We start from the raw sequence: 27,478 nt of genomic DNA on the forward strand, positions 1-27,478 counted from the left end.
ATACACTTTTCAGTACCGCAGAGACCTTATAATTATTTATAAGAGGTAAGTTTCATGATTTTCTGAACCGCAGAGACCTTATAATTATTTAGGAGAGGTATGTTTCATGATTTACGTGGAAGCAGGCTCTGTTCCCCCTCTAATTTGTAGGCACGCCCATCTCAACTATTAACCTGGAACTTTAGAACGATATACTCAGCTATACACTAGTGGTCTGGTGTTTCCTGATGCGAGTTGTTCCTCCACCACATGTGGACTACGCGCGAGGCCTAAAGTCCTGACGTGCGGCCCTGCTTTGTTTTATATGCCCCAGTATAGAACACAAGCAGTTAAGAAGGAACTAAAGGAAGAGAAACGAAAGTCCGGGCTCAGCACGCACACGAGTTGATGTGGGCCGGGTGTGGCGCTTCCAGACATTGGGCTCATTCCAACAAAAAGCATGCCCGCCCTCCTCGAAGAGAATCGAAACCGAAAGATAGGTGGACAGTCGGCAGTTAAGACTGCCGCCCTTCACAACCCGCCGAGGACAGCTTGTCAGCTAACGTCATCCACAAGCCCCACCTCCCTTACTCACACTAAATTGGAGGTACCCTTCGACACCGCCTCTGACGTCAGGTACGCTATTCTCCTCCTTTGTAGGCGCCTACCAGTAGCGCGGGAGGCGGTGGCCGTGGGCGGGGCGTTAGATGATAGCATGTGTGTAGAAAAGTCGGGCGGCCATTGAGGTCACCTATATTACATTCAATTCACAATTGTACCAACATATTTTAGGGGTCTGTCAATTAAAACTATGTTTTTGGACCGTAAATATATATTCTGTGAGCTACGAATTCATAAGTCTTGAAAATCTCGCACATTATACTTATACTAAAATAATGTAATATGCTGTACGACGCTTGCCTGGCAAGAGAATAGTATATTTTCTGAATTTTAGTATAAAGTTTATGTGCAGTTACATGTCTTTACGACACCTGGCTTTACTTCATACAGAATATTTCCACACTTGGCCTTGCGGCTTTCTATTTTCCTTGTTAGCCCGTTGGTGCACCAACCTTGTTTTGTAGGCGTGGCCTGTTTCAGTCCAGCTCCGCCTGCAGGGTTGTGCTTGCTCTGCGGACCGGACTTGGTCTTGGGGGCGGGGGCTTGGGGGGGTCACTGTGCTGTTCACGCTGGTCTCCGGGACAGGCACACATTGACGGTTCCGCGCTGCGCAGTTCAAGATGGCAGGCAGAGAGGGCGAGTTTAATATCTTGCTGGCTACCGACTCATACAAGGTGAGACCCCTCTCTCACGGTGGGCTGGAGTGGGCAGGTGGGTTCCTGGCAGGGAATCCGCCGACCTTGGGGGGGATGCGCAGAGGGATGTAACCTGCGGCCAGAGCATCATCACGGGAGCAGAAATCAATAGCCGGTCCGCTGAGTGCAGCTCCTGCAGAACATGGGGCGCCGGCTGCATGGCAGACACAGCCATGGTATTAAAGAAATCCCGCCTCTTCAAGTCCCAGTAAGCAGCACCCAGGTATCGATCTATTCAAAGGTGTGGTAGGGCATATACACTCCCATGAGTGCACCTGACAGGTTCCACCGTTGCCAGTACTACCCAACAGAGGGGCACCCCGAACGCCCAGCAGGCAAAGACCATGCTCCAGGGCGCTCGGTTGCGACCCTGTAGTACTCTGGGCCAAAAAGGGAAGTAGTTCCCTTTCATCATGCTGGGGTACTTGCTGCAGCAAGAGAGAAGTGATGAGAATCGGGAACATCCAATAGGAAAAGAAGTAGAGTGCCCCCCCCCCCCCCCCACACCCCCCGTGTCACAACACGACCTACCCTCCGTCCTTCACCCTCGTATCTCAGCAGGACAGAGTGTTCACACCTGCCTTTTTCAGGGGCAGCTACATGTTCGCTGTCCTTTCTCCAGCCCACACGGATCTGCTCCAGGAACCCCGAACCTTTCCTCCATCTCAAACCCCATTCTGCTCTAGCAAACAGTACCCCGCGCTCTCCACCTCCCACCCCAAAGTCGTCGGGGGAGTTTGACAGGTGCTAAATTATAGGGACCCTTCAACCCTGTCTGCATACGGGATGTGGGGGGTTTCCTTCACGGTACTTCCCACTAGACGCACAGAGAACGACTTCTGTTCCCAGAATAGCTTTTTCTGAGCCAAGGGTGTGTTAGTGGAAAACGAAAGCAGCGAGTCCTGAGTAGAAATGAAACTTAAGCAACTAGTCCCGTCCCATTGAAGGAGTCAGCAGACCCCGCTGACTGACCAGGAGCACGGAACGCCCTTTTAGACGGAGCAGGCAGTCTATCCACGATTTGCGTCGAATTTTCGGTCCCACGTTTTTATTTTTTTCAGTACACACCCTGTTTGTTTCACTTAAAGGATTAACTTTAAAACTAGTGTCCGGTTCAGCGAATTGAAGACACCAACTCATACTTCGTTTGCTTCACCTACAATATTCCACAGCACCCTTACGCCGACCCATTTTACAGACATACCTCCACATTCCACGCAGCCCATACCTTTTAGTCCATTATCCTACTTGTAAGGAAAACCTGATAGGACAACCACACATAGCTTGTACTCCTGTCCACAACCATACTCCACACTGAAATCTTCTTGTAATTAGCTTCTTTCAGCGCCGCACTGCAAACCTTGTGCTCCCCTCGCATCACTTGTATTTTAAAATCAGATGCAGATCACCTCGAGGACCTCTTGGACCTTTGAATCCAAAACAAGCCTCACGTTCACATGGCTTCTGCCTCCTTACTTCCCAGTTTGACCAGATTGCGTGATCCTAGGGAAATATTTTATGTCACCAGGCCTACTTTTTAGATTCAGGTGTACCAGACAATGCAAGCAGTGTGGTTGGAAAAGACCTATGGTGGGCTTACCAAGAGCAAAATATGCGATTACAGCCCACCCATTGCTTACATTTGGTTGGCTTTATTATTCATTGTTACCTTCTTATTCAATAGTTTTCTTTGTCTATCTTGTGTTTGTTCCTTCCCTGGGGCAAAGTCTCTTTACCAAGGTTTGACTTGTCTGAATTGTATCTTGTAGGAAACTTTTTGCTTAAGCACTCCATGCAAGTGTATGTGTTTTGCAGCTCTCTATCTCGTGTGTTTATCCCGTCTGTCATATATCTATATCTTGGACTGTGTTGATGTCTCACTTGTGTAGTAGGCTCATGCGCTGACTCCTGCCAAACTCTACCCCCCACCCCGTTGCATTCTTGCTCACATGTTTCTCTCTATCACTCCTGTGTTGCTTTCCATCGTGATCTGATTTTTCGTCCCTATCTGTTCCTGGCCCTCTTCCACACTGACTTTTTTTTAAGGACCAGACAGCAAATTGCTGCCAGCCTCATCGATTTAAAAATAATTTTTGCTCAGTTTTATTTTTTAATTTACCAACTCAACTGAGCTGAGTAAATAAAAAGAAGCAAGCATTGGCAAAGCCAACAGGTGTCACTGATGAGGCATATTGACTTTGCCAATGTTTTTAGCCCCAATGACTACGATGTTGTATGGCAAAAAAAGGTACAATGATGAGGTATCCACGTGTTTTTGTAGGTGTTCACATGTGGTCAACACTCGCGCATACACCTGCAAAATGATACAGATGTAGATGTTTTCGTTTTCCATTTACAGATCTGTAATGGAGTCGTAAATATAAAAAGTGCACCTTTTTAAATGTAGCACAATAGCTATTAAAAAAATTAATTCAAACAGATGAGGTTGCAGGATAGTGGTGGGAAGAAACACACAGGCGAGAGCGACAGTAAAAGAAGCCAATAGTAAGCAGTGGGCGGTCTTTAAGCCGAGGAACGCTCTTGGAAAGCCCACAGTATGTCTTTGAAACTAGACCGCTGCACTGTTAAAAATGACGCAGGTCTAATTTTGAAGGTGCGTCATGCATAAAGATGCATGCATATGTCACGATGATGCCTATTGTTGCGTCCCCACACTTTTTTGGTGGGGCCTGCTGCACGATGTCTTGCAGATGCTGTACAGCATCTCCAAAGGCATTGTCAAACCCAATAGGTCTCAAAGATGAGACCTACTAGGTTTGCCAGTACTAGCACTTTATCACATATGAGATGATCTTCAAATACATGACTTCTAGATGTTCGCTGTATAAAGCCTCTTGTGTTTGTGTTAATAGTTTATAATACAAGACAATTGACTTGCCCTTTTAGTTCACTAATGGCATTGCTGTTAGAGCAGAAAAGTTTCTAGTTTCATGTTTGTAAATTATCACCTTTAATAAATGCCTCTCCGTACAGTGATATAACCTAATGTGTCACGGTGAAACACCTCAGTGTCTGAAACATATTTTTCTGAATGTTGAAGAGGCTTTGTCATATTTTTACATTTTGTTGCCTGATTTGCATGCCAAATATTTTCATGGCTCTGCTCTTTCATGGGCTCTTGAGGCAAGAGACTCTTGACGGGGCCCTGGTTGTTAATGTGTGGCTCGTCCACCTCTGCTGTCAGGGGTACATTTTTTCTCTATCACATCAGCACATTACAGCAGTTTCAAATCCACCTAGTGCTGCACTGTACTTTCCAGCGTACGGCAACACCTGTGCTTACTCCACATGTAAACACCTTTGTTGACAATCATTTTCCCATGTTGTTCCTCTTCCCCACTGAGGAGGCAAGGTAGAAAAGGCAAAGCTGGTCAGCTTTCTTGTATGACATCAGCCACAATGGCAGCAAAGCGGCCTAGTTAGTTAACCATACTTCTGTCATCTGTGTCAGTGGTTTGGCCCAAGTTGAGATCACAGCAAGGTCAGCATGGCCTTTCATCCTTCCACAGTAATCAAATTGGTTTACACCCACAGATACTGACTGCTATGAATAGTGAGCTGAACCTATCAGTTCGTACTCCGTTTGCAATAACTTTCCATGACCATCAACGTCTCAATAAGTGCTGTTGCCCATTTTTGTCTTTAATCCACCAATGCCACAATACTGTCCCTACAACAACCAAAGTGACTTGTCTATTACTTAATGTTGTATGGCAGGCTCAGTTGCTCTCCCTGCACAATTCCACGTAACCCCCCCCGTAATTCGCTAGTCGAAGGCTCTTCTACATTTGTGGGCCTTTTTTTTGTCCAGTAGTCGCTGGGTGATATAATCTTGTTTATACATGGTTAGTTTCTCAAGCCTTTAAGCACACTTGCATTTCTCGTGAGATGGTCTGGATATGTTATTGCTTCTAGTGTATCTGGATAACCCTGCTTAGAGAGTAGTGCCTCAAAGAATCCTATCACTGTTTGTGTGGTAGTACTACAGATTGTATCTCTGGCTGTTTCTTTAAGAGCTATCCCAAAATAAAGAACTCATTGGCCCAGTGGAATCTGCATTAGTTTCCTCTGCCATACTTGATATTTCCACACACTCAACTTCAACCCTTCATAACTTTAGGGGAGAGAATGTGGCCTAATGGTAGGGCGGTCGACCACGGAGCTTGGGAACAGTGTTCGAGTCTCGGCAGGAACGCTCAACAGTCTGTGAATCTGGGCAAATCACTTAATCTCCCCACGCCTAACAAAAAAGATGTCCTTCTGTAACGGTACTGGTGCTCACGTAAAGCGCTCTGATACCTCCGGGTCTAGTTTGCGCTATATAAAACTTCACCCAAAAAAACTTATTAGGATAATGCACAAACCATTACAGTGTCCTCTTCAGTTTTCTCCACCTTAGGCCACTAGACTGCCATGTACCTATTTAAAATAAACTTTACCTGGCCGGATTGGGACGCTAGTGGCTGCGCTCCAAGTTAACCCCTGGCCAGCGCCATGGCCTGTATAATTCATGGGATCAGCCGCGTGGAGACTTGCCACGGCCTCCTGAAGTTTGGTGGTGCCCCCCACATGAAGTGGACGATGGTGGTACCAAGAGCAGCTGAGCCTACTCCTGGATAGAGAGAGCCTCAGCAGATTTCTCAGGATGGTCTCGGAAGGAGCATTTGTAGCGGTGCCATTATGACCCCAGGAATTGTACACTTCGCTCCCTTGCCTCTCCGAGCACATGTAGCTGTTATCTGGGTGCTGCTGGACCTCCCTGGTCTGCATATCTGCGCAGGAGCTGGACCCAGCTCAGGGCTTGAAAAATCAACTCGCCCGCTGGCATTTGCGAGCCAGATTTAATTAGGGCAAGCTATTTTTAGGTCCTACTCTTTCTGGCGAGAAGGAAGACAAACTGACTTTTGACCTGTCTATGAAAGCAGAGCAAATGTGACAAGATAGCAAGATTTAAAGGCATCGTTATTGCTCACAAATTGAATGAGCAATAAAAATGCCTTTACATCTTGTTAACCTGTCTCATTTGCTCACAGAGGTCAAGTGAATTTCAGTTGGGTCACGTACATTTTTTAAAGTTGCTAGACATGCAGGTCTAGTAACAATTTCTTGGTTTTTCGAGCCCTACAGCAGTCTGGTTGCTGGCTGCTTGAACTGTGCCCCCCTCCCCCTTGCCGCTGAAACAGTGCCATGTACACCTAGGGCTGCTCGTGTCGCCTCCTAGTGAGGGTCTGACAGGCCCAGTGCAGAGTTGATGGCTCTCAGGCGGACCTTTGTGGAGGGGTGCCTCTACTGTTGCCCCAGTTGAGGATATTGGTGGGCCAGTTTTTAGCAGCTCTCTCACGATGGCTAAGGATAAACCCGCTACGAGGCAAAGCAAATTGGACCACTATGCCAAATCCTTGCTGCACCCGGACATGGCGCATAAGAAAATGCCAGAACCCTCGACCATCCTTATTGTAGCGCAGGGCCAACCAGTGGAGAGTGCATCCCTACTGTTCCCATCCAGGAGTCCAGGTTGCTCTAGAGACTAAAATTGTTGCAGTCGGGGCAGCTGTCTTGCTACTCTGTCAGGACTTCAGAAAAAGGACAGGCCGTGTCACTGAGGGACACGAATGAAGGGCGTAATTCAACCATAGAAGATAGTGCAGGTATTGCAGCGGGTTGTCCACGCCCAGCAAATTGCAAAATCCAACAAGACGCTGCGTATCAACACAGAGGGATGCGTCCGTCACAATAATCTATATGTGGGCTTCCTGGAGGGACCGGAGGGGCTGAACCCTGAGGCATTCTTTGAAACCTGGCTACGGAGCCTCCTGCTTACCGACCAGTTATCTCCCTGCTTTCTCATTGAATGCACACGTAAGGCACTCTTGCGGAGACTGCTGTTTGGGGCCCGGCCGAGGGCCTTACCTACCTCCATCGTGACATGGCGTATGTTCGGCAAGCTTCAGGGGAAATATCCCTTTTGACTCTTCAAAAAGTTCTTTGAGCCGGTTAAGTAGAAGCTCTGCGATATGGGCCTGCGATACATGCTCCTCTTTACGGCCAAATTAAAGGTGTTATTTCAAGGGAAAACACTTTTTCGACCACCCAGACAGAGTGTGGGAATGGATCGAAGGGCGGCCTACACGTATGGACCTCGGTGTCTTATCATGGCGGAGATGGCGTTCCAGGAGTAGGGCCAGATTGACACGTGGCGGGTAGAGGTTCACCGGTGCAGGAATATTAGAGGTGTCCCACTTGGTGTCTCAAGAAGCCAAGAGTCCACGACGCTGGACCAGGACTTGTCGGAACAACTTATTCTGGCGTTAACTTGGGGCCATAGTGATTGACATTTAAGGCGCACCCCATGTTTTATTGCTTGGTTACTCTGGGGATAGTTAGTAATGTTTGATGGGCAACAGATGCTCCCGGGGAAGGGAGTATGGGGAGGCGGCAGTTGGGGGATGTGAGGTTTTCGTTTGACCTCTTTGCTCTGTTTTGTATTGTTCACTGTTTCTCTTTTTGCAAGGCATATGCGACAGACCACACAAGTATAGGTGTCGCTCGTCCCACTTCCTAATCTCACTTACCTGTTGTGCCCCCGGTCTTGACACAGTACTCTGGAGCATTAACGGTTCCTTGACAATATAAAGAAAGACTCAGTCCTGAGATGTGCTAAACTTCAGTCTCTGGCATTTTTACTGCTCCCACTGTTGGAAATAGCCCTTTCTTCAGGATTCCCCCAAACATTTTGTCTTCCACACTTTTCTGACCTTTTGTTTGGCCTAAGGACTGAGCACTTTACCACTGCGGATCAGTGCTAAAGTGCATGGAATTCTTCCCTAAACATGTATGTGACAGGTGTATACCGGATTTGTATATTTAATTTACCTGCAAGTCCCTTGTAAAGTGTTACTCCTGTATCCAGGGCCTATAAGTTTAATGCTACTAGTGGGATGCAGCACTGATTGTTCCACCCACAGAAGTAGCCTTTCAAACTCGTCTCAGGCCTGCCACTGCAGTACCTGTGTGTGCAGTTTACTGCCACTTCAACTTGGCATTTAAAACTTACTTGCCAAGCCGTAAACTCCCCTTTTCATTTCATTTAAGTCGCCCCTAAGGTGAACCCTAGCTAGCCCTAAGGGCAGGGTGCTATGTAAGTAAAAGGCCAGAAAGTCCCGTTCAGGGAGCTGACTTCTCTTTTACCTAGCCCATCTGTACTGGAATGAGCTGCCGCCTCATATTCAAAAGTGTACTGATCATTTTTAATTCAGAAAACTACTTAAGTCAGAGCTGTTTTCAGCTTAGCATTTTCCTCTTTGCCTGTGATCTGCGCGTGCCGAGATACTCCTCCCAGGGTGATTCGTATGTGTTATAAATTACATTAACATAACATTACACTCCTAGAGTCCCAGATCCTTGTACTTGAACAGTCTACCAAGGCAACACCATCAGTGACTTGCATGCAACACATAGAAGGCCTCCATGAGACACTGAGGTGAAGACTCCTGAATTCAATCCTCATGGCTGCTTCCCTATTGACAGTACTGGCTCTATAAACATGGCAGTAATGCTGGCAAATTGCTCTATTGAAGAAACAAGAGGGGCCCGCGTTGCCACAGCCATTTAGACTTCGGATGGATGCCTTGAGTTTGAGCCCACTGAAATCACAGATATGTTTGCAACATACTGTCACTCACATTCTAGCTATACTCCTCCACCATTGCTAGAACACATTCATCTGATGGCTGCAGTCCTCACGATCCACCCATTGTCACATACCCAACGGTCTATACTAGACAAACCATTTACATTAATGGAGGTGCTAACCGCCATCTCTGCTACTCCATCCAGGAAAACACCTGGCCTAAACTGCTTTCCAGCTGAATTCTCGAAGAGATTCTTTTCCCTCCTAGCCACCCACTTGCTCCTGCTTCTTGATGGGGAAGGCTGTACAAGAACACTGCTCCTTGACCTTCAGTCCGGCACCTTTACTACCGCCCTCCTTAAGGCGGGTAGGCTACCGATGCTCTGTGCCTCCTACCGGCCTATTTCCTTGCTTAATATAGAATCCAAAATCTTGACAAAAATGCTGGCCACACGGCTAACTACCTTAGTCCAATCGCTGGTCCATGAGGATCAAAATGGCTTCATGCTCAGCAGGAGCACATGCCATTGTCTATATAGACTTAATACTACCCTATCCTACATTGGCCACTTGTCAGGTCCAGTTGCCCTCCTCCTTAATTACAAAAAAGCATTTGACACTGGCCATTGGCCCTTCCTGTTTCAAATACTTTGATGTATGAACTTCGGGCAACAATTCCTTGCTGTAATTGAGGTATTATATAATCGCTCTACAGCGAGGGTCTGAGTCAATGGGACACTTTCTATACTCTTCCCTAGCTGGCATGGCACGAAGCAGGGATGCCCCTTGTCTGTTACTCTTCACCATGGTGATTGAACCCATGACAAATTGGCTTAGATGCCCAGATCCAAGGCTTCCGCATTGCGAGCATAGAGTGGCGCTCTATGCCGATGATATGCTGCTCTACCTGCAGCCTCCTCAGATGACTTTGCCACAACTTATTAGAATGCTGAAAGTCTATGGAGATGTGACAGGTCTGCGTGTCAGTTGGGACAAGTCACAGTACATCCACCTTGTGAGATTGCCCCTCTAAAAGGCTCTGCACACACTGTTAATGTCCTCTAATCTCTGACTCATTCAATTTTCCTATTTGCATTGTATATATTATAAACCAGAAAGGCACTGGAAGATGGGGCACTCTAGCTCACCTAGTTGCATATGATGTGGTGGCCCCATTGGATCCTTCTACCATGTTAATTGGTCTTGTCTGGTGATACAAGCCTACTGGGCCTCAGTCCACACACAGATTACATGCACACTTTAGGTAGTGGTGGAGCTGGACCCTAAAGTGGTACTTCTTGGGATGATAGATGGATGGCTAGATATTTCGCACCATAGGCAATTTGCAGGTAATGGATATGTGGTAGCTAAATGAGACATTGCAAATCTGCCCCTGTTGGCTATTTGGAGGGAAGGTATGAATTTCTGTTGTAATGCTGAAAGAGAGATACAAGTGGAGAGGCTGTGCCTAGAAGCATTTGAAAGTTTGGGGGTCATGGTCCTCCTAGCGAGGGCATACTGCTTTCTCTTGGATATGATCCCCTTCAATGGGACTATTTAGATGACCTCTACGGACTGCGTGGGTAATGGGGGATATTCTGCACCAGGGGATGAATTCTCTTTGCCCTGCTCAGACTCCCTGCCAACACATATTGTCCGAAAGCACAACATATGTTTTGTTAACCATTTTTCAGGGATACCAGTGTTGGTGTGCTGCACGTGCCATGTTTTGTGACCTGAAATGCCTTGCTGTTTCTCCTTTGACTTGAATTTTGCACACTTTTTTCAGTAAAGTGTGCACCTTTTTCAGTTGTTTACACATTTATAATTCTAGCTACAAAGGTCCGTTAACTCGTGTTTTGAGGAAGTGGACCTTCAATTACGTGCTCTCACTAGATTCATTAGTCAATGAATATAGTTTGCAGTAATGGAGTCTGGCTCTTTCATGTATATGACCTTGCAGCTACAGTTGCATGTGGGAGCTTCATAAGAACAATTCAGGGTGACTTCGAAAGTACTCCATGGTTTCCCTGTGTTACTTGCAGATAGTGCAATGCACTCTGGAAAACAGACTAAGCCAACAGAAGACCTGTAGGCATCCAACAAAACTTTTTGCCTAATAGCTTGAAGCCTCATATAAAGTTATTTCTTGGAAATCCACAGGGAAATGTAATCTTGTCTGTGACTTACTTCCTTCCCGTTACCCGATTTTCCTTCATTTCTCAATATTTTGTATTTAAAGAACATCTACCTTAAATTAGACCATTGCTTTTTCAGAGTTTGGTCGCAGTGAAGCCTTGTCTCCACTGACCTGCCTCCCTCTCTTTTTTATATGTGTATGTAATAGGTACAAATACATTGCAAGGGAATTGTACTGTAATAGCATTTTGGAGAAAAAGGTGAGCTGTAGATCTGAGGATACAAATTAGCAGAGGCATTCATCACATGTGCAGCACTGTGAAAGATTCACACGAGTAAAAGGTTAACTTAAAACATGGTAAAAATAGAGGGTTAGTGGGAGATAGTAGAGCTGATGTAAGTACTGATGCAAGTGTGGATTGAACTGAACCCTGTCAAATTGGATAATTCAGATACAAAAATCCTGGAACAAAACCCACTCAGGTTTGTAGGGGAAGGACCCATTAAGTAATGGCAAGGGGATATTTCTTCATTGGCAGATTTTTGAAACCATTGAAGAAACTTGATATTTTTGAAAAACTGAGGTTGATGATTTTAACCTGATTTTCTAATAAAATAATGATTTTATTGGAACAAAAGGTTGCAATGTTTAGCCTGGTCTCCGTAATGGAAAAGTGACACACCCTTTTCATTATAAGGTGTCTAGCCATACCTCTTCTCCAGCTATTAAGGGGTGAAATTAATGAATTATAGCTGAAGAAGTACTACAAAACTGCACACTGGCAATGTGGGCTATAAAATGTGCACTGGTGTGTGATCAATTCAATTTCCTCCAAGGCTCAACTTTTGTGGCCCCACTGTCAAGAAGCCACCACAACGCAAGGTCAAACCAACAAATAAAAAGGAGCGTCAAATTTGTAAATGATAATCTGTTCCATAGTTCACAGATGATTATCTATTTCTTCAATAATAGGTCAAAAAGTCATGATGTAGTCATTCAGGAGTCTTGCGAGCTGCTTGGAATCCACTTTTATTCAACATATGTCATTTTGACAGAAACAGTCTTTAACACTTGTAAACTTGACAGGAACAGTTCATATATCCAAGCCAATGCTTTTCATCCCATTTGGACTTCATCAGGGTTGGTCAATATCTCAGTGTTGTATTCCACCTGGTGTGGGGTCCCACCATCGTTCCAAAATTCATCAAGGTTTGTCTTGTACCAGTAGATGGTGTGTCGTATTACCAACATATCTTCCTCAATTCTGTTCCCTGGTCTGTCCATCGTATCCACACCATGGCTGGGCTGAATGAACTGTTCCTTTCAAGTTTAAATGTGTTGAAGACTGCTTCTGTCAAAATTACATATGTTGACTAAAAGTGGATTCCAAGCAACTCGCAAGACTCCTGAGTGACTGCGCTATGGCTTGAGAGGTTTGTGTTTTTATTTGTCTTTTTAACAGTCTTCAGCGCTATGGCAAGTCCAAATTTTAGGAAAAGTGAGTTCATGGAGAAAATATAGCAGTGGTGTTAATATCTTAGCCAGCAGCTCTAATTCACTACTAAGGCATGGTGATTTGGAGATTGCTCTAGTTTTGAAAATGCAGAAAATATGCCGTGTTACAAAATCCCTCCCTCATAATGATCTGACAATTGTCATTGTGCATTGAAGAGCAGAATATGATCTCTTGGGAACAGCTATGCTTCCATTTAACCTAAGTACCAGGACAGTAATCCGAAACACACCAGAAAATTAGCTATATTTTGCATTGGCCAATTTATATCCAGACCCTAACCAAAGTGAGATGCTGTGAAGGAACATGAAGAGGGCTGTGCATCAATTGACTTTTTCAGACATCGTAGAGCTTAAGTAGTTTTGTATGGAGGAGTATGCCATAATTTCCGGTAGGTGATGTGAGAGATTAAAACTCTTTCAGAATTCTTTTTTTAAAGTTTCTGTTGGTAAAGACTGTCCATATGTTACATATTATAGGAGTGCATTTATGTTTTAACACAAAGTTTTTTGTTGTTGTTGCAAGTAATTATAAATGTATATTTGAGTTACTGGTCAAATGAGATTGGATTCATTTACTGTTGGAACTTTGTGAGGATTAGATGAAGTAAAAATGTTTTAATATGTAAAATCCTAGATTTCATTACATGACCAGAGGTTACTATTATGCAGATTTCTTTTAATGCTAACTCCAAGCATCCACTTAGAAGCAATACATCATAACGTGAAGCAGTTCTAGAATAGAAGCTTCTTCATGTGTAAAACCCATGAGCATAGAACAGTCTGCCTCTTTTAAATGCGGCTCCAGGCAGCTAAGTACTATTTTACCACTATTCCTGGTCTATGACCTTTCTCAAGAGAGGGATTGATTCATATGGTGTTATTGTGTTATTATGTTTTTGCTTCTACTCATAACCTCTTTGTAGGGCATATTTGCAGACTACCTGCCCCCCCCCCCCCCCCTCCCCCAGTGCTATCCGAGTTCCACGCTTCAGGAACCTCTGTGGCACCGCATTACTCACCGCATCGCCTCTGGGCTCTCTGCCCCAACTCACTCCAACGATCTGGTTCTCGGAAGGCTCCCCTCCTTCCTTCCGATTACTTAAACGTGTAGCTAGGGCCAAACGTTCTCTCCGCCTCGGTCCCAATCCCTTCCTAGGGCCATAACGAAATGGAGAAAAGAACCTCTGCAACTAGCTCGTCCGCGTATGACGTAGACCCGTGGCCAAGGAGGAATAAATATAAAAAAGAATACACCGAGGCATGCCTACGCAAACCCTCTACGTTCAAGAGGTTCCCTTGGTAACACGCAGCTGATCGCACAAGCGATTTCAACATCAGAAATCTCCTGACAGTTAAATAGTATCAGCAGCTGCATAACAACCGCAAGTAAATTTTTTTGCCTCTTCATAAACAAGCTTGAATTAACTTACCTTCTCTCACTCTGAGCCATCTGAGCCTTTCATACCCTAAATAGTAAAGCTTCCGAGCAATTCTGAGTTCAGGGATGTGGAATTTAATAAAATGTATACTTGTCCATGGGGTAGGTTGCTTCATAAATTTACTTGTCCTGTAACAAAATCCACTTGTCCATTTTGTGCCATGCAATGCGGCTACAAATTATGGCAGCGATCTCATTATGTAAGATGTAGCCTCTCTAATTATGCCAGGGTTCATACCATAGTAGGGTTTGAATACTAGCAATTCCCTTATTTTGCCACGTTTCCACAGATCTACATACTGGGGCCGAAGGTAGTGGTAAGGAATAGTTCCAGGGTTGGAATACCCTTTTGAGTCTATGCAAACCTACTAACTTGCATGTTTTAAGGGTTTTTACCAACTCTTCTCTGCTCTTTTCCCATACTGAGAAAGGTTGGAATAAAGTTGTTGGAGGGAAAGTGAACTTCTAAACACTCGAGATTTTCTCGTGAGCACATTTACCCATGCATACTTGCTAATACTTAAATGCAGTTGACCAATATTTTTTAGGATTACTATTTCTTGGCCTACTTCTATAAATTCTATTGAATTAACGAAAAGGCATAAATCTGCACTTAATGCAAGGACATATTCTGTGGGTGCACTTTTAAGACTTTTTAAAATAATTGGGCCCCTAATTGGGTTTGGCGTTAACTATGACCTTTTTGTGTTTTATTAAAATTCTCCCCCTCTCTCGCTTCACTGTGAGCCAGGAACTACTGTGGCAATGTGTGCTTTTTGAGACTGAACAATTTTTGATTTTGACAATGTTTGTTATGTTGGCGAGGGCCCGGCAGCTCCCACACCAATAAGGTTTTACAAAAACTATGTCAAAGCAAGATGCACCTTGGCCAAATAAAACGGATGACCACCAATTTCAGATCTATCGGCTTTACCAAGGCTTGTTTATTTTTATATTTCCCACAATCTTATTGAAACTGGTTACAATGATTTTCCATTTTGAATATTTGTGGGGAAATAACATGCATCTACTCATTTTAATAAATGATGCTACAAAAAAATAGTACCTTAAATTTTACAGTAGTTTACTGAAATGTTTTTTTCTTACTTACATTTTTTGTGAACATTTTTCCAAAGCAAAGAATCATCAATCTTGCTTTCAAGCTTCTGCAAATATTTGCATCTAATCAGAGAGAATTCTGGGAGCATTTTACATAGCCCCATGTTGCTAAACATTTCAAATGTGTGTGCACATTTTTATACTGAAACCCCTGTCGGTAGTGGAGTCCGAGCTTATAACATTTACTTAGAGCACTCACCCTAATAATACATGCTTTGCATTAATGAACCATAAATACAAGTTTGAGCAGCATTAATACATGGACACAAATATTGCCTTAACTGCAGACAATGCCCTTCCCTGATCCATAATGTGGTACTGCAAACTGGCAGCTTAAGGGTTTGTGCCTACTTGTTCCAGGGACAAAATGAACATAAAAACGTATTGCCCTGGACCCCAAGCAATATGTCCTGGGCGTCGGGCTATAGGAATTCAACATCCCTGCTGAGTTATTCTTACCCTAACTAGTGAAGCTTTTGAGCCATTCTGAGCTTTTCATACTCTTAACTAGTGAAGCTAAAAAAAATAGTTATTCCCAATTTAATGTTCGACTTGGAATCAGATGAGGCATAGGCAAAAAAGAATTATTCAAAAGGAAATGCATTCCTGCATGCTTGAGACCTTAAATCAAGTAATATCAAGTGAAAGAACTCTACCTGTGGAAGAAGACGACATAATAAATCCCAAACCTCCCAAAAATGAGGATAATCTTAATTAAAGGGGGAAAAGGTTAAAGAAAACTAAGAATGTCGAAGATCTGAGCCCCCGAGCACAGTGGGAGATCCTAGCACCTCATATAAAATGGGAAGTCTAAGCACCTCAACCTTTAAAGGAGGACTTCGTACCGTAAATATATCAGGTGTCCTAAGCGGCACAAATCGTCCAAGTGCTCATTACAATATACAAATAATTAAATGGAGGAAGAAGGGGATATCAACACCAGCCTAATGGATGAATATGTACTTGACTTAGATGAGGATGAATCAGAGTTTGACAGTCCAGTTACAGAGGAAGAATTCCCATCATCCTCAAACGAAATCCTAACTAACCCCTTGGGTGAGGAGGTGTTCTCTTCATATAACACCCAAGAAGCTTGTAATGGTGGCCTCAAGACCACTTGGCCACGTTAATTAAAAATGGCTCAGAAATCCCATAGAAAGAGAAATACCTGATATCCTGAGATCAGAATGCTCTAGACCGGTCATTCAAGAAAGTTTGCCAGACTCCCAACTGTGACCCTGAGTTAATCAAGTTCCTCTTCAAACTTGGAAGAGATCCCAGAAAAGGTATGGAGAGATCACTAAAAGCTTGCCAGGACTGCCTGCTCGACATACTTGGCCCCTTGGCCAGATTAATCGACATGGCGGAGTAAAGCCATATCAACTGAACTCCACTCGACACAGACCTGGTCAGAGGGTGGAGTCAGAGAGCACTGATCCTATTAGGGAATGCGAACACCGGCATGAATGCAGAAAGAAGAGTGGTCCTCAACAAAATTAACCCTAAGTTGAGTGACATGGCTGACAAAGAACCCTCTCATAACCCTAAGGGCCTGCTATTAGAAGAAGACATAATTAAAACTCTGGGAAAATATGTGGTGACCTTCACAGCCCTCGACAAACCCAAAATAAAATGAGACATGTCTTCAACGCGAATATTTTTGGACGGGCCGGAAGAAGGGGCCTTTCGACCACCTGTTTCAACCAAAGGCCCTACTTTAGACTCTGGGGAGGGGGGGGAATTCTGTAGACCCTACCAAGCAACCAGCCCTCCACTGTTCTACCCCCAGAGAGGAAGAACACCCCGCTCCAGAGGTTTGGGCCACGTGGACAACGCCCCAACAACTTCCAAAGTGAGTACCTTCGCCCCTCATTCTTCATTCTCACCTAGAAAAGGTGAGAGGCAGACTCCGATTCTTTTCTCAGGTTTGGAAAACAATTGCACAAGACCCCTGGGTCTTCCAAACCATCCAGGGTTTCAAAATGGATTTCTCAGAACCCCTCCCCCCCCCCCCCCCCCCCCATACAAACTTTAACACCCGAGAAGTCTCACTGACAAAAGAACAATGAAGAATAGCAGAGGAGGAAGTGACCTCCATGTTACACAAAGGGGCAATTCAAGAAGTTCCATGGGAATGCAAGAGGTTTGTAAGTAATCTTTTTCTTGATCAGAAAAAGATTCAAAGGATGGAGGCCTGTTATAAATCTCAGAGAAGTAAACAAATTCATAGTCTACGGACACTCCTGGATTAAATGCATCCATCTTTTGAAGGTTATGCTATTAGAGTAAGACAGGCTAGTGAAACTAGACCTAAAAGTTGCTTACTTAACCATCTCCATGGCGAAAGAACATCAATCCTACCTCCAATTCATATGCAACCACCACTTATTCCAAATTCAGGCTCTCCCCTTCGGTTTATCATCTGTCCTCTGGTGCGTCACCAAATTAATGAGAACTACTGGGTAATTCCTAAGGGAAAGAGGGTACGATTCATTGTCTATCTGGACAACATTCTTATGTCCCAACACCACTCGAAGATCTTAGATCTGTATGTAGTAATGAACCTCGTAGGTTAGGATTCATAATAAACAAAGAGAAAATCATACTAACCCCCTCCAGGTCTCTGGAATTCTTAGGATTCACTGTAGACACAATTAAATGTCTTGTCTTACTACCACAAAAGAAGACAACGAAAATATGGAAAGAAATAAGGTTTGTATTAAAACAAGAAACCCTAAGGGTTAGTCAGACCCCCGAGCCTTCTCTCCTCCTCGATACAAGCTATCTTTCCGGGAACTCTGAACTACTGAGATCTTAAAAGAGTAAACGCTAGAGCATGAAGATCAGTTCTAGGGTACGGAGATCAGATAAACTTAGACCACGAAGCCAAATTGTAACTGGTTTGGTGACTAGATAATCTAGATACTTGTAATGACGAGGCCATTTTTGGGAGCTCACTAGAATTCATACTGGAATCCGATGCAACCCTTCATGGCTGGGGGGATTGCCTACTTGATCAGAGCATGTGCGGTGTATGGTCACATGCTCATATCGCATAAACTATCTAGAATTGACAGCATGATTATACGCCCTGATGAGCTTCAAGCAATCCCTTCAAGGGAGATCCGTTATTCTCAAAATGGACAATCAGCCGTAGCCTATATAAATTGATTAGGGGGTTCCAAATCAGCAGACCATTCAAACATAGCCCAAAAACTCTGGGTGTTCTGCCTGGAACACAAAATCATGTTAAAAGCAGAATACCTACCGAGAAAAACCAACGTTTCTGCAGATTGGAACTCGAGGTTCCTCTTAGACCACAGCGATTGGAAGCTCAACGAAAAAGTATTCCGAGCTCTCCATCAAATCTGGGGCACTCTAGAGATCAATCTGTTTGCAAGCAGATTGACCTTCCAAGTAAAAAATTACTTCAGCTGGATGCCCGACCCAGGTGTTCTAGCAGTAAATGCTTTCCCCCAATCCTAGAAAGAAATTCAAGCAGACGCCTTTTCCCCCATTTGCCATGATACATAAAGTCCTCCAGGAAGTGACGGGAACAATGCTACCTAGCACTAGTAACACCTTTCTGGCCATCCCAGGCATAGTTCCCTACCACATTGGAGTTAGCTTGCAACATTCACTTACTACTTCCAGCCAAGAAAGGCATCCTAAGAGACGTAGATGGAAGAGAACATCCCCTAGTACAAACAGGGACCTTGAGCCTTCTTGCTCGGAGAATGCCAGGAGATCTAACAAAATTACTGGCCTTTTAAGAAGAGCTGCAGTTCTCCCTGGAGAATCATTGGCTGCCAGCACCCACTATAGATACAACAGCATTTGGAGAAAATGGGTATGTCGGTGCCTAGAGAGGAACGTGTATTCCGTTGAGGCTCCTATTGTCACTTAGTAAATTTTCTTTTAGAACAGTTCGAGAGGGGTCTCAGTTACAGATTAATTAACTGCTACAGATCATCCATTTCAGCAGGTCATGCCCTAGTCAACGGGATAATGGTAGGTAAGAATGTCATAGTATGTAGAGTCTTAAAAAGTAAAAAATAAATGAAACCCCCTAAACCTAAATGCGACAATCTATGGGATGTCAAACTAATTCTGGACTTGTTCACAACTTGGCCTGATAAGACATCTAGACAAAAAGACTATTCATTAAACTTTCATAGCTCCTTTGTCTAATCTCCTGCCGAGAGTTTCAGATGTTAAAGCTTTAGAGGTTAGTAATAGAGTTTGATATGTTTGGGGTAAAATTCGAGATTATCATAAGAACTAAAACTATGATGTATACAATTTTCTACCCAAGGTTCAATGCTTGCAAAAAACTGTGTGTTGTAGATTGCATGAAAGAATATGAGTATAGAATGAGCTAACATCGTACGAATGAAGGGAATCAACTACTTATATCCTATGTGAAACCTTTTAAAGCCTTAACTTCAGCTTCAATATCGAGATGGGTTAAATGTGCCATGCAATTAGCTGGCATTGATCTAAAAAAAAAAAAACTCAAGCTTACTGTTTGAGGGGCTATGTCAAGTAAATCCATCTGGACAGGTGGTAAATTAGATGACATCCTTAAGGTAGCTGACTGTTCTAATGCAAACACATTTGCAAAACATTATTGTAAACCCATCGAACATATTTTGGATGTGGTGTTACAAAGCTACCAACATGCATAATGGTAGCCTCCAATCTTGTAATGAAATTGCGATTCGCCTAATACCATGACAAGAGAATCTGGATTTTATTAAAGACTCTGAGGTTAACATTATCCCACCCTGTCCCTCCCCATAGGTGGACAATAAATTAAGAAACAAGATATTTTTTAATTTAACCTTTATTGATAGTATTATTGCTAATCTTATACAACCTTTACTGTATTAACATAAACTTTACGTAACAGGCCTCTTTTGATGTCTCAACCTTTTCTTTTATAGATCAACAGAAGACTCTTACTGTTTTTCATTTCAGCTAACTCAACATAAATAATTAGTCCTGCGTCACCGTCTTTTCGGAAGCAAGATGTTCAGAAAGAATCAAATGGTGACATTTTCGTTCAATATTCATCGTTTATCTCGGTTTCCAATAAAAAAAAAGGGGGAAAGAAGAAAATTTAAAAAGGATATTTTAAGAATTCTTACACTATTTCATCTAATTTTAAAGAGGCAGACTGATGTATTGCTTCTAAGTGGCTGCTTGGAGTCAGCATTAAAAGAAATATGCATAAAGTTAGCCTCCTTGTCTTTGATGAAATCCATATTCTCTTGTCATGGTATTAGGAGAATCACAATTCTTAAGATGGTGTATTTTTTTTAATCCCAACGGGTGCCTTCAGTCTTGTGGAAAATTGCATCTTTTAATATTGCCGGCTTGTGCTTTCGATTGGGCCCAATTTTATGGTAATCAATAGCAGTATTACTCGAAGTGCGGCCCGTGGGCCACTTGCGGCCCTCTTGACCTTTACATGTGGCCCCCCTGGTGAACAGCAGCACAAACTGCTGTTTAGCTGTTGAGCACTAATTTTGCACAAAAAATGTTAAATAAACAAGTAAGCATTTATTAACCTGCAAATAAATGCTTGCACGTTTATTTAATATTTGTAGACCTCTTTACACAATTCCTGGCCCACTCAGAACACCTACCATCACCCAGTTTTTATCAGTGCAGCCTTCAGTTACACCACAGACCCTACTTTGCGGCCCCTGGGCAAATGTTCTTGAGTATCCATGATCTATAGGATAGGTGCTGTGAAATCAGCCTCACTTTACCATACTCTACAGCAAGCAATTTGCCATTTGTTGTCTGTGTGCACATGGTATTCTAATACCTGAATGAATTTGAAGTTGTCGGTTAGATCTGTTGCAAGGGGATACATATGCTGTTCCAGTCGAGAAAAAATGGATTGGTATTGGTCACCATTATTGAGGTTATTATGATGTAGCCGTTACCTAGTACTAGTATCTGAATTTGTTTCTCCTGCATCAATTTTAAATGGTGAAGTGGGCCAGTTTCCTCCTAAGAGCCTTACAGGTGGGTGTTTGTGCGGTATTTCTTTGTGTCCAATAATAAAATATATATAGCACATCTCAGCTATGTTGGATGCATGTGAACCTATCTAATGTGTTCTGTCTAGTGTTGAAGTGTGCTGTGGGAACAATGCAGATACTGCAAACAGTTGAAGATATGTAGATCACATGCAGTGTTCCCTCTAATTTTTTTTTTCTGTGTGTGGCAGTGTAGGGTCTCTGTGCGCTGCAGCCATGGCTATGTGCTTCAGGAACTAGACCGCGCGTGTGTGCAGCGCCAAATATCACTCCGAATATTTGCTTAAAAGCCCAGCTCTGTTAAGAGAAATTGTATTCCTCTGTCTGAAGTAACATTTCCGATACATTGATTTACTCAATATGATTCAGTGTGTCTGTAATGTGTATGCGATGTAAAGTGCTTAACACCTTACACTGGTATGAGTGGCGCTATTAAACAAAATACAAATGAAAGAGAGAGGGGTTATGGAGACTTGAGGGGCACTGTTAAAGGTTGGTAATGAGAGTATCTGTGGCGAAGGTGGTCATTGGGGCGCCAACAAACATTGTCACACCAGGCGCCACCAGCACTAAAGCCGGCCCTGTTCAAATGGCACTAATAATTACTGTGAAATTATGAAAACGTCACACATTGCAATTTGAAACCTTAGCAGCTATGTTGCTGCATTTCTTTTCTTAATAGGGTTGGGCTGCGGGGAGATTGTGTGTTTTGTTAAGGTTTTCGTGTTAATTGCAGCTCATGATGAGTGCTGCGATTAACATGAAAACGTTAACAAATGCACAGGGACATCTTAAGGATTTTGAGTGCCCTGGGCCAAACTTAATTCTGGGGCTCCTGATTAGAACCGCTTTGGATTTATGATCCAATTTCAGCATTTTCATGTCCTTTTTGGCCAGGTCACCAACACTGCAGAGGCACACTGGTCCAAATTCTAAATGTGCTTCCATCTAATATTCAGGGATAGTGGTATGTGTTTTCAAAATTGTAACCTAGCCTGCAGGAAAAGGAGAGGAGACTAGTGAGAAATAGGATTTAGTGGCGAGGAAAGGGGTAGAGCGGAACAAAGTAGACGTCAGGGTGCAAAGATGGGGAAGGTGGTAATGGAGAAATTGTTATGAGAGGGTCTGTTTTTTTCCAGACTGCAGTGACAGTAGGCACATTGATGTGTGCGTGCTCACTTCTCACTAGTAGAGACGTTAGGGCATGATGTCATGCCAGGTGAGCCTTGTAGGGAAAGGGAAATCCTATAAAGAGTCATTTTCTCTCTGGTATGATGTTACTTGTTGTATCATATATCTGGATGCAATGACAGAAACAGGAAAAAGTCGGGTGGCACACTATGCCAAGCACAGAAAAGTGTAAATCACCACACAGCTGTGCTTTATTAAGAAGTGAAATTTATCAAGTCTACAAACGCGACGTGTGCTTTTCGCACCGTGTTTGTAGACTTGCTGAATTTCTCTTCTTAATAGAGCTGGGCTGCAGGGTGATTGTGGGCTTTTGTTAAAGATTTCAGGTTAATCGCAGCGCCCGTCTGGAGCTGCAATTAACCTGAAAACTTTAACAAAGTCACACAATCGCCCCACAGCCCAGCTCTGTTAAGAAGAGAAATTCAGCAAGTCTACAAACACGACGTGTGCTCTTCACACCGTGTTTGTAGACTTCCTGAATTTCTATTGTTGCCTAAGCGCGGCTGTGGGCAGATTGTGTGCTTTTGTTTAAAGTATTCATGTTAATCGCAGCTTGTGACGGCGCCGAAATTAACATGAATACTTAAACAAAAGCACACAGTATGCACCGCAGCCGGTCTCTACATGTAAGAAAGCAAGTGCCCAAGACTTACCTGCCGCTTTCTCATTTTCTATTGAAGTCAATCTATTCTGTCGCTCTCCCAGGAAACGCCCGTTTTTCGCGCCGCTCGCTTTTTAAAAGCAGCACGAATGTTCTTGTTTGTGCTGTGTGTGTGCGCGCTCCACACACAGTACTGCGCGCTACAGGTTAACAGAGGTGCGCGCATGCACGCACCTTATTGGGAACAGTGATCACATGGTAATCTTTTTGTGATGGTAATGGATTGAGCAATTAAGATGCAATTTTAGCTCCGGCACAAAACAGCAGTATGGTGTTCATTTCCCATTATGGTGATTACTAACTGAGAAAGTGGGTTGTTTGCTGAGGAGTGTGAACCCTACTCCAGCAACGGCCACAATCCTTGCCACAAAATTCACTTCATTAACTTGTGCTTAACCCTCCAGTAGGTTGGCCCAAAAGCAGTCAGGCTTAACGTAGAGGCAATGTGTAAAGTGTTTATGCAGCACACAAGCAATAATAAAGTGAAAACCCTACACAAGAAAACCCCACACCAATTTAGAAAAACGGAGAATGAAATTTGGAGCGTTGGTGAGATACAGGGACCAGGTTAGACCCGCTGAAAAAGTTACTTTTTAAAGTCCAGTGTAGGTAGGTCTGTTCGCAGTGAAGGAGCAGGGAGCGTGACGCAAATTGTTGGTGTCTTAGCACAAAAAGCAGGTCGGGTGTCGTGGACGGTATTTGCTGTAGTGTGACGATCCTGTTGGGCATCGCAGACTTATTGCTGGAGGTTCACATTAGTTGTCACCTTGAGTTGTCAATGCTGTAGCATGAAGTGCGGATAGCACGTTGCCGGTCATCACTGTCGGTCGCTGTAGTGTGAAGAGCCGGGTTCACCGAAGCTTTGTGTTGGCAGTCAGGTCACATGGGAAGATTTTTGGCGTGAACAGGCCCATTCATGGTCACAAAGAGCCCAAAACATTAGGATTTCTCCTTTTTTGAGTCAGAGGACTGTGCTGTAATACTAGGCAAGGGTCCAGGATCCAGAGAGTCCTCTCTTGAGGGGGGGGGGGGGGGGCAGTTGGTCTGGGACTAACTTTTGCAGAGGCCAAGAGACCCCAGGCAGTTCAGTGTGCAGGCCAGCTGAACAGGTGCAGGTAGGTCTCTGGAGCTTATGTCCCTGTAGGTCAGTCAGCTGACCGTTGGAGTCACCCTGGAATGAAGGAAGCAGGCCTTCCACAGTTCCAGGAGTGGACTAAAGAATGGGTCTGAAAGTCACTCTGAAGCGGGAGAAACTTCTGGATTACCCCCCTACAGAGGTGTCTGGAATTTCCTGAATCCCCGCCCTGGTCCCTCCCTGTCTCGGGGCATAATAGGTTACCCTGTCTCGGGGCATAATAGGTCAGGGTAAAGTTCTATGTGTATGTTCTAAGCCAGTGCCTTTGAAGTGCAAGTGTGGTAGGTGACAGTCCCTCTAAAACCACTTAACCTTGGGCTCGCTGCTTCTCCGATGCTGCAAGCTCAAGGTAAGTGGTTTTCTTTCTTTCTTTCCCGTTGTATGTCAACTTCCACTGCCCCACCATGCTTAGCTGCACAGGCCATGACTATTAAAATCTGAAAGTGAAGAAAAGCCGGTATAGATAGGTGAGGGTTGTAGGGAAAGTATAGGATAAAAAGATTGGATATGATGTCAGTGAAAGGGAGAGCCAAAATAAGAGAAACGACTGTGATGGATAGAAATAACCGGATAAACGTTGGATGGTCAGTAAATATATCTGGTCTATGGGTGGCAGGTCAGTGAACCATCCAGATTTTGGGTAACTTGCACATTAAGGTTGTGTGTTCCGTTCATTATGTAGCATTACTTGATTAAATGCTCGCTCAAAAGCATCTACTCTATGAAAATCTGACCTTGAATTAAAACTTCTGATTGAGTCCTTTTCTTTTGAATGACTTTCCTTTCCATCTTCTGCATGCCTCCCCTTTCTGAGCTTAGTGTAGGCGACTGTGCACACGCTTGTTTGCCTTAATCCCTATTATTGTATTTGTTATTGCGCACCCCTCATTTCAAAGATCATAATATCTCCTTTAAAAGCAATTCCCATTGTAATTTAACAATACGTAATCTCTTGTAGATTATGTATTAATACCATCACCAATTTACATGAATCCATACCCCTCCACCCCTCTAACGATCATTCCTAACTCCTGTTAATTTAGACTATCGCACAGAAACTGAAGTAAATGCATTGAATGGTTTCCTTAATAGCAGAAGGCTAATCCTGATAACCGACAATAACCACTGTACAAAGACACCACTAACCTTGGGTTCCGGAGCAGCCTACCATCTGGTGAAAAGTGCTTCAATGCCTTGTTAATGGTAGTAAGCCCTATATGAATGCAATTACAATACAGTGCAATATTTAAGACTCCTGACAAGCGCTTAATTTGTAAAATATTAAGTGCAGGTGCTCACATTTTTTTTGTAAGAGGCCACACCCACTTTCCCGGCTCCGCCCACTTCATCAACTGACTCCACCCACTTCCTTTATTGGCTCCACCCACATCCACACACATCACAGCCAGATCCCCACTTCTTGAGTTCCGCAAGAAGCTGAACACCTGGCTCTTCATATAAGCACTTTCCTGTCATACCGCGCTCTGATATTACACTTCAAAGGAACTTTTCTGCAAGTCATGGGGGCACTACTTGCGTACTGGGCTGAAAGGGTACCCTTTTTCTTTTGGTTGGTTGTATATGCATGCATTTTTGTAGAGACATTGGTCTGTCTGCGTCAACATGTGTTTTCTGTTCATCTACAAATCCATATTGCGTGCTTGCATGCATCTGTGCTTCCACAAGTCAAAAGTCCAACCTATTGATTTTGTTAGTGCTTATTTTGTTTTGCTTGATAATAACAGAAGCCCAATTTCAAAGAGCTGTGAAACACTGTACAGAAAACACCTATTTGTAGGTTTAGCGTCCCAAACACAAGGTATAACTAGAAATGTATGTGGGGCAGTAGAACCTGTAGGAAAGGAATCAGGATGTAATTGGAGTAGTATCGCAATCATGGAGAATAACATGATTTGCTTATAATTGCAGAATGTGTTGTGCATGAGACAGGATTAGAACAGAGCAGTGCTGGTACACGGCAGCAGAGGGTAAGAGGGAGATGGGAGGGGGTTTAGGGGGTGTCAAACGGCACCTTCGGCAAGTAAAAAATATGATTTAAAGCAGCTTAATATGAATCCCTAAAATCAAGAGGGATGTTGTTGTGTGCAGGACTTTTACTGAGACCGCTACGTGCACTCATTTTAAGATTGGTGGCTTGGGCCCCGCGTGACCCATGGTTAAAGCCGGCCCAGAGCAGAAACCAGAACTTCATTCCAAACCTTTGCTCGGGTGAGATGGAGAAAGACCAGTGAAGGTAGAATTTCCCCAGCGTGATCTCATTACTGTGAAAGTGTTTAAAGTGGAAGCCACACAAAAGAAAACCAGCATTTGCAGTGCAATAGGTCTCGCATTATAAAAGTGTGAGAAGTTGGCATTGCTAATAATAATGCAACACTAGCTATTGGCATTGTAAATGATAATGGCATTTATTTATGTGTTTGTTTTATAAAATAGATAAAAAATGCATTGTCATGAACAATGCCAATAGCTTAAACTTTTGCAAATGCGAGAACTATTGCATTGCAAATGCTTGTTTCAGTACTGCAGGCTTTTAAAAAGTTTTAGTCACTACTCAAAATGAAATCCATTTTATCAGCATTGCCAGTGCTCCTTTATGTTTAATGCCATAAATGAAACACAATCTTCTAAGCAGATTGCTAAATAGAATCTCCAGCCCCGATCACAATGTCTCACTTCATGCTGGACAGTGGGCACCCTGTTTTCATGCAGTGCCAAGAGGGGTTGAACTAATGCACAGACTGAGGTCTGTCAGCCTCCAAGGCTCAAAGCATTCCTTGCAACAGTCCGCTGTGTCAAGGTATTGCCATGTCTACAGCACACACTCTGCAACAACAAGTGGTTTCAAAGTTGGGGGTGACTTCCCAAACTTTCCCGAGGTGTTCATCGTGTTTGGTGACAGTGTATTTATGCTGACAGCCTAAAAAACTGTGTGTGTGGTTGTGTGTGTGGTTGTGTGTGTGGTTGTGTGTGTGGTTGTGTGTGTGGTTGTGTGTGTGGTTGGTTCTGTGTGTGTGTGGTTGGTTCTGTGTGTGTGTGGTTGGTTCTGTGTGTGTGTGGTTGGGTGTGCTTGACCAGTTATTTAGTGGACTGGGAGAGAGCAACTGTGAAAACTAAGGAAACAGTGTTGGAAAGGGTGAACAAAAATGTTTCCCCGTGTAATTTATTTGTTTGAGTTATTAAATGTAGAGTAAATGAAATGTTACTAAAGTATATATAAACTAATTTGTTCATTTTTGTTTTGAGTACAGTCATTATTAGT

The 27,478-nt window shown here is 43.6% G+C and overlaps 1 protein-coding gene across 1 annotated transcript in view; it reads left to right on the top strand.

Annotated features, from left to right (window-relative positions):
• The first annotated feature begins 1,119 nt into the window (after nt 1-1,119).
• NAMPT (nicotinamide phosphoribosyltransferase) overlaps nt 1,120-27,478 on the top strand; it is a 293,185-nt gene continuing 266,826 nt past the window's right edge. The window contains exon 1 of the mRNA XM_085654138.1: nt 1,120-1,274. Within this exon, the coding sequence (XP_085510264.1) occupies nt 1,221-1,274 (54 nt within the window). The 5' untranslated portion in view covers nt 1,120-1,220. The remainder of the gene's footprint in view (nt 1,275-27,478) is intronic.

Source organism: Triturus cristatus, chromosome 4_1 (assembly GCF_964204655.1).
Source record: "Triturus cristatus chromosome 4_1, aTriCri1.1, whole genome shotgun sequence".
Taxonomy (NCBI): Eukaryota; Metazoa; Chordata; class Amphibia; order Caudata; family Salamandridae; genus Triturus; species Triturus cristatus.